The sequence below is a fragment of the Lonchura striata genome, chromosome 1, assembly GCF_050655825.1.
Source record: "Lonchura striata isolate lonStrDom1 chromosome 1, ASM5065582v1, whole genome shotgun sequence".
Taxonomy (NCBI): Eukaryota; Metazoa; Chordata; class Aves; order Passeriformes; family Estrildidae; genus Lonchura; species Lonchura striata.
In genome coordinates, this window is record NC_140703.1 from 12,094,009 (window position 1) to 12,107,850 (window position 13,842).

General features: G+C 35.6%; 1 protein-coding gene across 2 annotated transcripts in view; it reads right to left on the reverse strand.

The window, feature by feature from the left end:
* The window catches only part of ROBO1 (roundabout guidance receptor 1), a 684,183-nt gene that overhangs the window by 585,331 nt on the left and 85,010 nt on the right, over positions 1-13,842 (reverse strand). For both annotated transcript variants that reach the window (XM_085589936.1, XM_031505944.3), the window contains exon 2: positions 9,670-9,810. In XM_085589936.1, the coding sequence (XP_085446062.1) occupies positions 9,670-9,757 (88 nt within the window). In that variant the 5' untranslated portion in view covers positions 9,758-9,810. The remainder of the gene's footprint in view (positions 1-9,669; positions 9,811-13,842) is intronic.

Here is a 13,842-nt window from a genome sequence, read left to right on the forward strand (position 1 = left end):
ATTTCAGACTGTAAATTGTAAACAAATCTAAAAATTGCAGGCTAGAATTCTAACATGTTTAAACTCCAATTCTGGATCAGCACAATGCCCAGATGTCCTGATTTCAGAAGCAGAAAATCCAGCAGATAAGCTCCCATTCATGAACAAAGATGTACTTAAGAGAGGTGTCAAAAAGAGATGACAGGAGTGGTCATGGGCACCACATCCTTCAAAAACATGATTCTTCTTTATGTATTACAGGTCAAACAAGTAAAGAGGTCTAAGTGTGCATCAAATATCAAAAGTTAACCTGTCCCAGACATTTTAAGTAACATACACTCCAAGACAACACACTTGCATATCTTCAAAAAGCTCAAGTGATCAGCTCTGTGCTAGGTCAGTGCCATGACCTTTAATGAGTCTTAGTGAACATAACAAAGCATATTTTCTGAAGCAGTATTACATATGAACAGAACATTTAAATTTTCGTCTCTATTTTGAAGTGCCAGATGGATGTAAGGAGAACCGGAAATTGTTTAATCTTACTGTGAGTATTGCATGTGAATGCAATCCTGAAGGGCATAGCTGATCCCTTTTGCAAAGACAGAGAAAGGAAGGAAAAAAAACCCACAAGCACCCTTTTGTTGATTACCATAAACTGCCTTTTTATTTCCATATTTTCTTCTATTAAAAGTGTGACCTTGGTGGTTGCCTGTGTCTCAGAGTGAAGTGGATTTAAAACCTCAGTCATTTATGATCTGATTTAAAAACCAAGTTCTAAATAACATAATTAAAATTTACCTTTAGGGTAATACTGGGGAGAAAAATAATTAAAAAAAAAAAAAAAACACCAAAAAAAAAACCCAAAACCAAACACAAAGCATACCCAAAATGTAATTAAAGCAATATCTAAACATGGGAATTTAACAGCAAATGGCTACCCAGATGTGCTCCCCAGCACTTTTAGGGTTCTTTTATCTTTATGGTAGCCTGTAACAATGCCTTGAGCAAAACATATTTCTAAAGGATAGGTGTTTCTTTGTTTTCATGCAGCAGGGGAAAGGGGACTTACTGGTTTAGTAGTAGCTATTATACAGAACACATAATAATAATAAAAATAATATTCTAATACATAAAATATTTGACAAGTGTTAACCATTTGTATACAATAACTAATGTAGGAAAAAAAAGTCAACACGTACTAAAAATAGAAATTCACTGAAACACGCAGCACCTACAGCCTTACACTGCTAAATTTATCAAATATAAAGTATTGACTCCTCTGATTATGGGCCATATACAAGTTTTATCCTGGGTCAAAAATAATATGTGGTCATTACTAAACCTTTACTTCTAGAGAACAGTAAAGGATTTTCATGAACACTTACACAATGCAATAAAAATGTTTGTAATAAAGAAGATGCAGCAATAGTTGCACGATGCTGTACTGATAATACACCACAGTATAAACACTTGGAATAAAGGTATTGTCAATCTAACTCAACAGTTGAGAAATAAGCTTAAAATAAGACTTGTTTCTTTCACCAATATCACTTTGATTTAAAATTCAGATTAGTCAAAAGGGAGTAATTTCCTGTTTCATTTATGCAAAAATAAGGTGGCAGTGACAAAAGGATATTTTTTTGGCATATGCAGATACAGGTGCATATAAATCACCCTTTGTCAGGGCAGGAATTCTGCAAATATGTTCAGCATTTATTAAAATATCTAATAAAGCATCTCTAGACACTCTATTTCACTGCACTGAAAATAAATTAGCAAGAGTAGATATGTCTACTGTAACCCCTTGAGTAGTCATAAGTGAAAACACCCTTGTAAATTGTTTCATTCTTTTACTGATATGACTGAAATTAGTTTTATAATTGATGTTAAAGACATGAAATTGCTTTGAAGCATTAACAGATTGATCATCTAAATAAATATTAGAGTCAAAAGAGACTATGTCATTTTGTGTTCTACTTTTCTAACTGAAATTATTCTCAGGATAATTGAAAAATTATGTAAAGAAACATTTATTCTTGTTAATTTTAAGATGGGTAGAATAATTTATTGGGAAAATTCTATTTATATTATCTCCAAATACAGACAGAGCATTTATGCCAGTTTCTCCATTACCCATAAGAAACACAGCCTTTACAGAAGAATTTAAGCAAATGCTTTATTCTTAGATTCCAGTGTGCAAATGCCTGCATAGTAACCTTCCTATCCAACTGGGGCTGTTCACAGAGCTATGTAAACTAAGAAAGCTTTGCAACTTAACTTTACGATGCATATGAATATGCATTATAAAAGTATGCAAAACCTGATTATACCATTTTCACAACTGGCCTATTTTTGTCTCCAAGAGGCTAAGAATTTCAAGTAAAACTATTCATGGTAAACGGAATGAGTATTTACCAAAAATTTTACCAATAAAAACTTCAGATTCCTGTCTACACATTTACAAAATCTTCAGCTGTGGCCAACCAAGTCCACACAGAAAAACTGTTAACATCCTCATTATATATACTCAAACTTTTTTATATCTCCAGGATTGTGATTTAATTTTTTTTTCTCGTTTATCTTAAAATTTATCTTAGTGGGCAGCTTCCCACATCCTGATTTTGAGATCAGTTTTGGTGAATGCTCTGTCAGCGCATCCAAAACAAGTAGAATATCAATATATTTTGAGGAAAATGACAGGCAATAGCTTCACCGAAATAAAAAGGATGAAATGTCTCTGAAATTACATCCTTGAAAATTAAGAGAAAAGAAAGACAAAGCAAACTCCTCCTTCACACACAGAAACAGCTCATAAAAGCACCTACCTACAGGCACAATGACAGCAGCTGTAGAATCTCACCTCTATCAGTCATAATCTAGAACAGTGCCACTTTCTATTAACCAAGCAATAGAGGAACTAAAATTACTTCTCCTGGTCTACACAAGTCACTCCGGTTGCTCCAGTGCATTTTGATGACTTAATTAGGAAGATGGTGCAGCACATGTGGTTTTCCAGCCAGGTTCATCACAAAGGCCACATCATCAAAGCACAAGAGTTGTGTCTTCTACAGCTAGATTAAAAATAGGGATTTCTTCATTAAGTGTCTTGCAGCTGACTGTGCCTCTTGGTTTGTCTCCATCTATTCAGACAATTAAATAAAGCGTCATGCTTTATTTATTTCTTTTTAAAGGCTAATAAAGGAGCTGTGAATTGAAGTACAGCTGGCAATCTTTTTATTTATTAAGAGCTCAGTGTACACAGTGACAATCTCTGGAAGGCGAGGCACGTGCTGGGATTTTTTTTCCCCTTTTTAATATATGTCCTCCTTGAAGGCACAACATTTCACCTAATAGGCATTAGAAACCTTTGCTATCCTCTCCAGCAGGGAGAGAAGTAAAAAAAAAAAAAAAAAAAAAAAAAAAATCACAAAAAGCCCAAAACAATCAAAAAACAAGACAAAACTAAACCTACCACCTAACAAGAAAAACAAAGTCACACCAAAAAAAGACCACAAATGTGAAATCTGAGTATACAAACATGAACACTTTGAAAAAGATGGATAAATGACAAAGGTATAAATTAGCTAGCATATAATCAAGTCAAAAAGTATTTAAAATTTTGTCACAATACTCCAAATTAATAAAAAATAGCTATTTCCCTTTACTTCCATCAGCAGGGATGGATAACTAAAAAAATTACATGATTGTTATGTATGTATATTAGCTGAAAATATTATACAAGATTTACTACACACTTTTCATTTCCTGATAACAAGAAATTATTATCTCTTGTGTTATTAAGTAATCTCATTTGTATAGCCATAATGGAAATTATGCATGGTAATGTCATACCATGGAAACATCCTAATATTTCCTCGATAACAATTAGATTGTATCACAACATAATGGGATCTAGCATTAGTCCATGAATAATAGGAAATTTAAAAAATATTCTGCATGGAAGGATGACATACTGCTCTGCACTTCAAAGAAAGCTGAATGTTCCATGAGGCAAGATGACTTGCCAGTCTTAAGAGTTACTAACTGATAATTGCATGTCATTATGCATATTTACAAAGGCATATGCACATGCATACAGAAAGAGCAGTGGTGAAATGAGGTGATCTCAGGTGCCACTTCTTTCTTTCTGCAAGAGGTTTAAGGATGGCCTATGCACTTTGCAGGGATAGGAGAGAAGAAAGAGGCAGATGTGAACACGAACATGGTTTTACCAGAGCACAGATTCCAGTTTTTCTTAATTTCTTATCTCTCTTTTTGTTTACCCAGCCTAAATAAAACCTTTCCTTTGGAAGGTCTAGCCAAAATGTGAGGGATGTTTGATTTGGGTTTTGGTTTACCTTTTCAGTTCTGAACTGACAACAATATTCAGACCGTTTCACGTTAAATTGATGTGCATGATAGAAGCACATCTTTCTACACGTTCCTTGACCCCAGCAAGGCCTAAACTGTCTTTCTATTCTTCCTTAATGTGACCTTGACTTCCACAACCTACAAACTTGGTGGCACTTACAAGTGGAAGCAATGCATTAAATCATCACCCCTTGCTACACATCACTTACAGATGCATTTGTCACTGTTATATTAAATTAGGATCACAAAAATGTAATTTATGGCCAAGAGTGACACTTCATAAAGCCTGTGAAAACAAAATTACCAGAGAATGTGCACCAAAACAGTATTTCTTTCCACTCCAATCTGTCAACAGAACAGATCCTCCATGATTATGCTCTCTACAGCAGAAGTTATGTGATGGAAAGTTAAGAGCATGTCAAGATGAATCTGGGAGCTATGTTGGTGAGCTGGATTTGAGCTGGCACTGTGCCCTTGACCTAGGGAAGGCTACCAACATAGTGGGATGCTTTAATGAGAGCACAGCCAGCAGGGCAAGGGGTGATGCACTTCCTCCTGTTGTTGCTCATGAGTGCACATGGAAGGAAAAGAAAAGAAAGAGTGCACCCAGTGCAGACTAAATGGCTTCCATGTGCCTTCCAACCTAATGACTTCCCTGATTCCATCAGTGTTCCACCATCTGAGCTACTCATTTCAACTCATATCTATATGTATGTATTAAATAAAAATATAGATAAATGTTATCTTCGTTTGGGCTCAGATACAAGGACAGAAATAGAAATTGCAAGGAATTTGATGAGTTATTTTTAAAAAATCCAACTCTCTTCAATTATATTCTTCCTTCTTCAGAGTTATGATTATTCAGCAATTTATAGTTCAGCTAAAGTTGCACATTCTCAGTTACAAAGTATTTGTTTAGCTTTTTTTTTTTTTTTTTTTGCTTCTGCCCTTTCCTTATTTTCCCTGTGGCCTAAAAATAAAGCTTTGGAAGGTTTCCTGGCTCATCTCACAACAGTTGCCAACATCACTTTACTTTCAAATACTACAAATATTACAATAAGAAACTACAAACTCTGCCATTATTTTTTACTATGAGCTTTTCTGTCAGATCATTTGCTCAGAAAAGGTGAAAACTATCCTGAAGTGCCTCCCAAATGAAGGAATTTAAATCCATATACACCACCCTTCAAGAAGTGCCAAGATCACTTAATTTTCCTAGCTCAATGAATCTTCACTGTTCCTTTACATCCTCATGATGAGGGGCTTACATGAAATTTAAGCATTCAATTCTTTTTGACTCTCAGCCTATGCCAAAAGACAGCATGGGTTGGTTGAGTTTGGCTGAACATTCCCTTTTTTAAACATTATTTTCAGAAAAAGACCTGTGCAACCACAAAAGTAGCAAAATTCTTCATCTGATCTATTCAATGCCTTGTTCAGTCATTGACAGATTTACTTTGGCTATTTAACTGCAAACCACTTCAGGCTCTTCAAATGTACAGAAAAATGCCTGAGTGAACATTAAAAGACCCTGGAGTTTTTTTTCATGAAGCACCAAATTAAGATCTTCCAGTGCTAGGAAACTTTTATTCAATACATCTTCACAGGTTGCAAAGAAAATAGAAGAATCTGGAATTTCTCGTTAGAATGTATCAATCAGAAATATAAATCCTAAGTAGCATATTCAGAGAACAAGTTCAGTAATGTTACAGGTCAAAAATATGAATCTTGTTTTCTCTACCCAGATGACAAAACTGAGTATTAAGAAGTTAACAGCAATTAAAAAAAATAGACATCAAACAATTTAGTTACTGGTGTTAGTGAATTATGATTGACTTGACAAAAGCTCTAGTAAAAGAGTACTCAGATTCCAAAACAATTGCCTCTTTTTCACTGCCTCTAACATGCTATAGTAAGCAATCTGAATTTATGGGAGTTTCATTATGAACAAGTCTCTCCTGTTGAAAACAGGCAAAAAAGGTAGGCTGCTGAATTTATTTCCTGTAGTGTTTCAGTATTAAGTCAGGAAAAAGGAAATTTAAAATATTACTCTCTGCCCCAGGAAAAGTCAAATCCTGAACTGATCCTCCTCAGTTAGCTTCTGTGGCTTCCAGAGTTGTCCATTTTAGGGTTTTTTACACTTACTCCCATGAATAATTTCTCAAATTTATATTTCATGATGTATGTTTCATATAACTTATGCTATTTTATATATCTGCAGTTCCTAAAGAAAACTTATTTTCTGGAGAAACAATGAACAGTAATTGTAAACCATAGAGGTCCAAAAGCTCATATCAAAAATCTCTCAAAAATCTGGGTTCAAAAGAGGTTTTTCCTTTATCTTCCTCTCTGTAAGACCTATAGAGAATTCTGTTGCAAAAATCTATTATAATCCATCAGAAGCATTCAAAATTTTTTCTTTGTTTGCTTTCAGCATTGCTGACAAATTTTTCATGTTTTTGCAAGGCTTTCTTTGTGCAGGTATCTCTGTGAAGCTCAGGGATTGACAACAAACAAGAGAATTGGCAACTGCTCCAGTTGGGATGGAGAGACTTTCCACTACACTCACTGTTAAAGAACCAGGTTCCAAACCCAGCCAAACTCAGCAGGAATGCTCCTCCTATCTTTATTAGCAGTCCAAGAATTTGTAAGATTGCAGTTATTGATGTCAAAAAGAAAAAAAATCAGTTCAAGTTAATAACATCTTTTGCAGTATGTCATGTATAGTTTTAGTTTCTTTGGTTTTTGGCTTTTTTTATTGACAATCCAGTAACTGGTAACTTTAAAACACTTTAAAGACTTAACTGAAAACACAAGCTCAACATATGCATCTAAATATAATATGGCATTAGTTAATGCCATGTTTTCTTAGATCAGTGCACTTTAAAATCAGCTATCAATTTTTCCAGCTTTAATATATGCAGAGCAACTGGGAAGGAGAAGAAAAAAAAAAATCACATCTTTCCCAGATAATGTTCAATCCCTGATTAAATAAAGATGTGCCAAGGCAGAGATACTTTATGCCTCAGGAGACAGCCATAGTGGAATTGTGAGTGTATTTTATATGTGAATTAGAGGTAAGATGTAATGACATGAGATGAAAGGCTCAGCCATGATTTTAATAAAGGGGGGAGACAGTGCTTCCCTGTGGACCCCATATGCAAAAGAGTGAGACTCAACAAGAATATATGAAAATATTCAACAAAAACTACAACAAATATTTCAAAGTTATAATGCTACTATTAAAATTCATCACATTTTACTGAATCTGAATATTCAAGATCTGAAGGTAAGCTCTAACACATTTCTGATAATTTTAATTTCATATGAAAGACTATGCCATCACTAAGGTTGGGATAATTTCAATTTTTAGGTAAGACAGAATTGGAGCATTGGAAACCACAACATTTAATTTTTTAAAGGTTTCTAATAACATGATCTAGAACCAATTCCATTTAATTTGTTATTTTAAGAGCATGTTTTTAATTGTAATAAAATATCACAATTTATTAGTACTATGATGACAGACATTTATGCTGCTTTGTGCTTTTAGCAATCCTCAGGAAAAGCTACTACCTATTGCTCTATTGATTTTTAACATTTTTTTAATGGCTGCAACAGAATTCTAAAGAACCATTATTTCATTTTCCTTCATTAAATATAGGAAAAAGTTTGAGATTTTTCACAGTTCTCTCTCTTTCTGTACATTGAAAAAAAAAATTAAAAGAGACATGCCTTTGTAAGGAATAGACATGAAAAGAGCAAAATGAATGGGATGAACTGCTTAAAGGAAAAAAAATAATCCTGCTTTATTTGATCTTTTGTGATAATCACACTCCTGGCACCCTGCCAGCAAGGCGCAGCCTGCTGATGTCTGGCCAAGTACAGTAATCTCTTGGTTCAAGTCTGAGGTCTGTGATGAAAATTACAAAGCAGGAGCAAAAATCAAAATGCCACCTATGATTTTATTCAGAAACTAATTTGATGGAAAAAGCAATACAATGAAAACAGTCTTTTTAGTAAAGACTGCAAAACTATGACTAAATTGAAAGCAATGCAAGTGGATGGAGGTAGCTATCAAGCAAATACATATGGATCTGCAGGCATTCCTTTTAAAATGAGCAGTAGATGTTTTTGTGACAGGTAAATTGCTTTGAGATTATGTTTGAAGTGCGAGGGCAAACTTTTAAAATGATAATTTTAACTTGCATCTTCCTTTATTCTGGAGTCTTTCTGCATTTAAAACCAACAAAACGAGGAAAAAACTTCAGTAATTCATTTCCTTATTTTATTTTCTGTGAACCACCATTCAATACAGGCCAACAAATCCCTGAGGAAATATTTTTCCTTTCTCTTTTCATTCAGTAGTCTATATTTGAGCTAGTTGCCCAGAGATTTGGGGAAGAGAATTGCATAGCCACAAAATTCTGCATTCACAATGTATTCAAATTAGAAATTAAGCCAGTAAAGTCTTATAGATTATTATTCAGATTGAAAGCAGGAAAAGCAACCAGTAAAAACCAGCATGTCACTTATTTTCTATATAGTTATTGTGTTTTCCTGAGAAATTGTACATGATTAGCAGAATTGATCAAAGTTTGTTTAGATTTTTCTTTACAAATATTGAAAGTTATTCAAAATTACTTGGAAGCTGCTTTTAGAGAAGGATTCTTAAACAAAAACCCACTACAACATTTTTTTTCCTTTGTGTTACTAGAACACAATTCCATTATTTGCTGAAGTGATACAGGTTCCCTATTTTACCATCACCTTCCTTATAAACTTGTACAGTATATTGCCATTTTTATACACACTGCATTTTTATACACATACCCTTCTGCACTGGTAAGAATTTTGATGTGCAAGCACCAGGACAATCCCTGATCTCTGGGCCTCACTGAAACACTGCATTTCAGCATTCCCCAGCTGCTATTTTGCTCTTTCTTGAGGAAGGTTCTCTATAGATTTCCAATTCTCTTTGATATTCAAGTCTGTTTCTGCACTCTATATCTTCCCTCCACCGACTGTGCTAATCAAAGGAATGCTTTAATAGTCACCTTAACCTTCTCATATTTTAATGCCACTCTTTTTCTATATTTTCCTTTGCAGTCAAACAAACCCAAACATTTCACGGCAGACAATACCATTAAAATACCAAATTCTGTGTGTTACACAAGCAGATAGGCTCACAACTTTCTTAACTCCACACATACATAGGTTTTAATACCCAGAGAGAATTTCAGGTATATTCATGCACACACTCACATGGACAGCAAACAAACCACAGATATTTATGTTTAAATAAAAGGTACCTACCTGGAATGAGCTGGCCCAGTAACTGATGGCATCTGGAAAGGCTGAATACAGCCACTACAGCCAGAAAAGGATAATGTTTCCATTTCATGATGTGTCCCTCCTTGCATTACACCAGCTCGGCAGCGCTGACGTAAATGTCACCTGTGATACACCATGGAAATAAGAACAGAAGAATTAATGACAAATTGAGGTACTTATGAATATTTTTGTCCAGAGTAACTCTATGAAGAATGCTGGTTTCAATACAGCTTTAGCTATTATAACAATGTTAAATTATCTAACAGTTAGACAGTTGAAAACCACAACCAGAATATTAGTTATCCTTGCAGAGCAGACAACTCCAAACCAGATGTTTTAAAGGGAGACATGAGGATCCCCATAGTGCACATATGTATTAAAGTGCTGCATGTTGTTTGGTTAAGTTATTAAAGAAATTGCTCACTTCAGCAGGATAATTAAGTACATGTTTAATCCATCTCAGTGCTGGAAATACTTAAACCCTTGAATAAGTTGGAAGCACTGTCAAGGCTATTCAACTTACTATGAAAGCAGGGTTAAAACTTCACTTTAGTCTTCTTATGAAATTATGTTTTGCTGAAGGAAGATTAAGGATAATTTTACACAGTAATAACTTGAACAGTCAAGACAATTTTCTGGTGAGTTTCTATGTTCTTAAGGGCAGAAAGCTCACTGATTGACAAAAAAAAATAGAATCTTAATGAAGAAAGACAATATTTTGAATTTAAAAAAAAAATTAACCAAAATATGACTTTCAGATGCATCATTCCGACTAATCTAAAAAATTAAATGTATTAATTAAAAGCATTCACAGCTGTACAGGTGCTTAGAAGCCATCTCTGCTCATCCTACTCATTTGTTTACTCTTCACCTACATTAGTGCTTAGTATAGACTTGTCCAGAAATCATGGAATTGTTGGGGTTGGAAGGGACTGCTGAAAATCATCCAGTCCAATCCCTGGCCAAGGGAGGGTTCGCTGGAGCAGGTTGCACAGGAATGCATCCAGGTGGGTCTGGAATGCCCCCAGAGGGGGAGACCCCATGGCCTCCCTGGGCCTCAGGCCTCGTGTTCAGCCTGTTCCAAATGCCTCTCCTTTAAAGCTTTCTAAAATACATATGGTGTTTTTCAGATTATTTTGGTAATTTCTAAAAGCAGTAAGATGTTTTATAGATAATTAAATACATGAAATCTGAAATCTGATTGTTTCATTTTGGGTGGTTGATTTTGGCAGAGGTTCTTCAAGTATTCTGTTTTTTTTTAAATTTTTAAAGGGCTTTTCTCTGAATACAAACCCAAATGCATGTGAATGCAATATTCCATATATTCCAGAGTATCTGGGATTCATGTCAAGATCTTGATAACCTTGAAGATCAAGATATCTCTTGAAAAGAGACACTGTTTCAAGTGTCTGTCAAGCTATGAGATGTGCCAAATTGCCCAACCCTAACCAACAATTAGAGACCAACAAGGAACTGTAAATCTGATGTACATTGACACATCAAAATCTACTCCAGCAATAAATAATTGTATTAGATCTTGATAACTTTACAACTACACTTCTTATTTGACTCTCCTTGTCCTCCTCCTTGTAGTTAATGTATATTCAGAGATGAGCAGCTTGAATGATGAATCCTACATTATTTAAATGCCAGCAGACATAATTGTAATAGTGAAGAAAACTACAGTGACACCAGTCACTTGTTTGTGCTGTTGGGACAGAGGAGTTTCATCTGTAAACCTAATACATATTTAATGACTACAGATTGAAGAGTTGCATGACTACTGGGAGCACTCAGTGCCACCTGACACTTTTGGATGTTCAAGAACGCATAAATAAGTTTCATATGGACAGATTCAATCTCCTACACATGTCGCATTTTAAATTTTCTTTTTGTGTTGCACCCGTGCCTCTACTATCTTAGTAACTAGAAAAAATAATAATCCATTTCCTATTACACTTACCTGTATCCTAAAAAATAGTTTACTTCATTTTGTTCTCTCAGTTCAACCACACTGCACATGAAAACTCCCTATTCCTTCCATTCTCATTCTTTTAATTTCCCCTATCACTCATATGGCTGCTCTTCTGTTGCAAACAGCTTGACAGCTCTTAATGGCAGAGTTAACTGCAATTAATGGCCAAGGTGTCACATGCTGCTCTAAATGCTGTTCATGGTATGACTCCAAACCTGAAATTTGCAGGCTCAGGCCCTTAGAATATCCATCTCTTTCTCTGTACAGTAACATAGGTTTACTCTGTAAAGATATTTACTACTTTGGTTTCAGACTCCCATTGTTTCTTTACCTTCACTTTCTGCTGTGAACACAAGACTGAATGTTGCTTCCAACACAAGCCTGAGGAAGCAGCCCTTTGATTTTTCTTCAAACAAAACCAGCAGAATAACACTTTCACGTCAAGACTTATTTTCTCATAATAACATGGGGTAAAGAAACACTGAGGTGAAGGAGGAGGAGAGAGAAGAGGTTCTCCTGGTGCCTGACAGATTCCTCTACATCCCATGGAGAGGACTCTGCTGAAGAGCAGGTATCCATACCGCAGCCCTTGGAAGGCCCCAGGTGAATGTTCCCTGGAGAAAGCTGCAGTCCATGCAGGTGCAGGTTTATCCTTAATTATTGCAGCCAATGGGAACCAACTACTCTGGAGCAGAGGCAAAGTATGAGGAGGAAGAATGAGAGGCAGAGAGAAGCTCCTATGGACTGACCACATCCCCCTGTACCACCCCAGGGAAAGGTGGGGTAGCAGAGGTAGAAGAGTTGAGGATGAAGAGATGGAGTTGAGCCTAGGAAAAACAAGAAAGGTGGGAGAGGGAGGATTTTCATTTTTGGTTTTTTTCATGCCATCCAAATCTACTTTAATAAAAAATAAATTTTGATCTTTAGCAAAGGTCAGCTGATCCCAACAGTAAACTTGCAAGGAAGAGATGAATAGGAACATACCTAATGGCACTCACCTTCTCTGTGAAGGTATGCCGTGCATGAATCCAACATTTTCTTTCCATACCTCTCTCTTGCATTTACTTAACTGGTAGACTATGACTTCTTTTTAATCTCTGTATGTGACAGAGCTCCACAGGGAGTTCTGACCATGTGTGCTTGGCTGTTTAGTTTAAAACCTTTCTACTCTCTTATCCCGCTTGTAGGCTTATGCTTAAAATATTTCATTCTAAAGCTGGAAATGATCTCAGCATCATTAAAAACATTCTTACAGAAAATTTCAGTGAAAACAGCTTTTATGAAGCCAAATATTTTTAACAGGAAAACATTTTTTTAGTCTACAGTTTAAAAACAAATCCTGTTTTTTTGGAATTCCTTGAAGACTATCCTAAATAGGAGGCCAATTCTCTTTATCTGGGGTACAGAGCTTCTGAAAGAGTAGCCCTGATCACAGGAAAGATAAAGTAGAAACAGTTGTAATCAGAATGGTTTTCAGATAGTGGTTGAGTCCAGCAAAAGTGAAACAAGATCTTTCTTTTCATCATCTACTGCCACAGTGCCACAAATCTTGCGCTACACAACAATGGAAGAAATACCCAGAAATGTACTACAGCCAAAGGGGCTCAGATACAATTCTCTGCAATTAGTTTTTCAGTGTCTGACCTACGAAATGAATGCTGCAGAATAGTGACTGGCACTAATTAGATGTTGCCAGTGACAGGAGAAGGATGCACTCACCACAGACACTTCAGCTGGCCTGAGACCTCACCTCACTGTGCATCAAATAGCCACAGACCTCCACCAGAATGTGCAAGAAAAGATTCAGATCCAATGCCTTGTCCAGAGTGCACAATGAAGATAAACACTGGCTTCTCTATGACATTATAATCATTAAAGAATCAATGGCAAATTAAACTGCACAAGCCCAGAGGGGAAAGAAGTAGCATGGTAAATGCAGGGAAAAGGTCCAATCAATTTTTTTCCTCCACTTCCAAAGTCTAGTGCTATTTATCACTTCAGTCAGTGTAGAAGCAAAGACATAAACAAGATCAAACCAATGCTGGCTTTATTTTCATGTCTTTAAGAGTTTTGGTTTCTTTTTTTCCAAAAATTTGATAACTATTGATGCATCTCTTAGGTAACCAGCTTCCTAAGACTGGATTTTGACAGGCTCTTGAGTAGAAAGAGTGGACACAAAA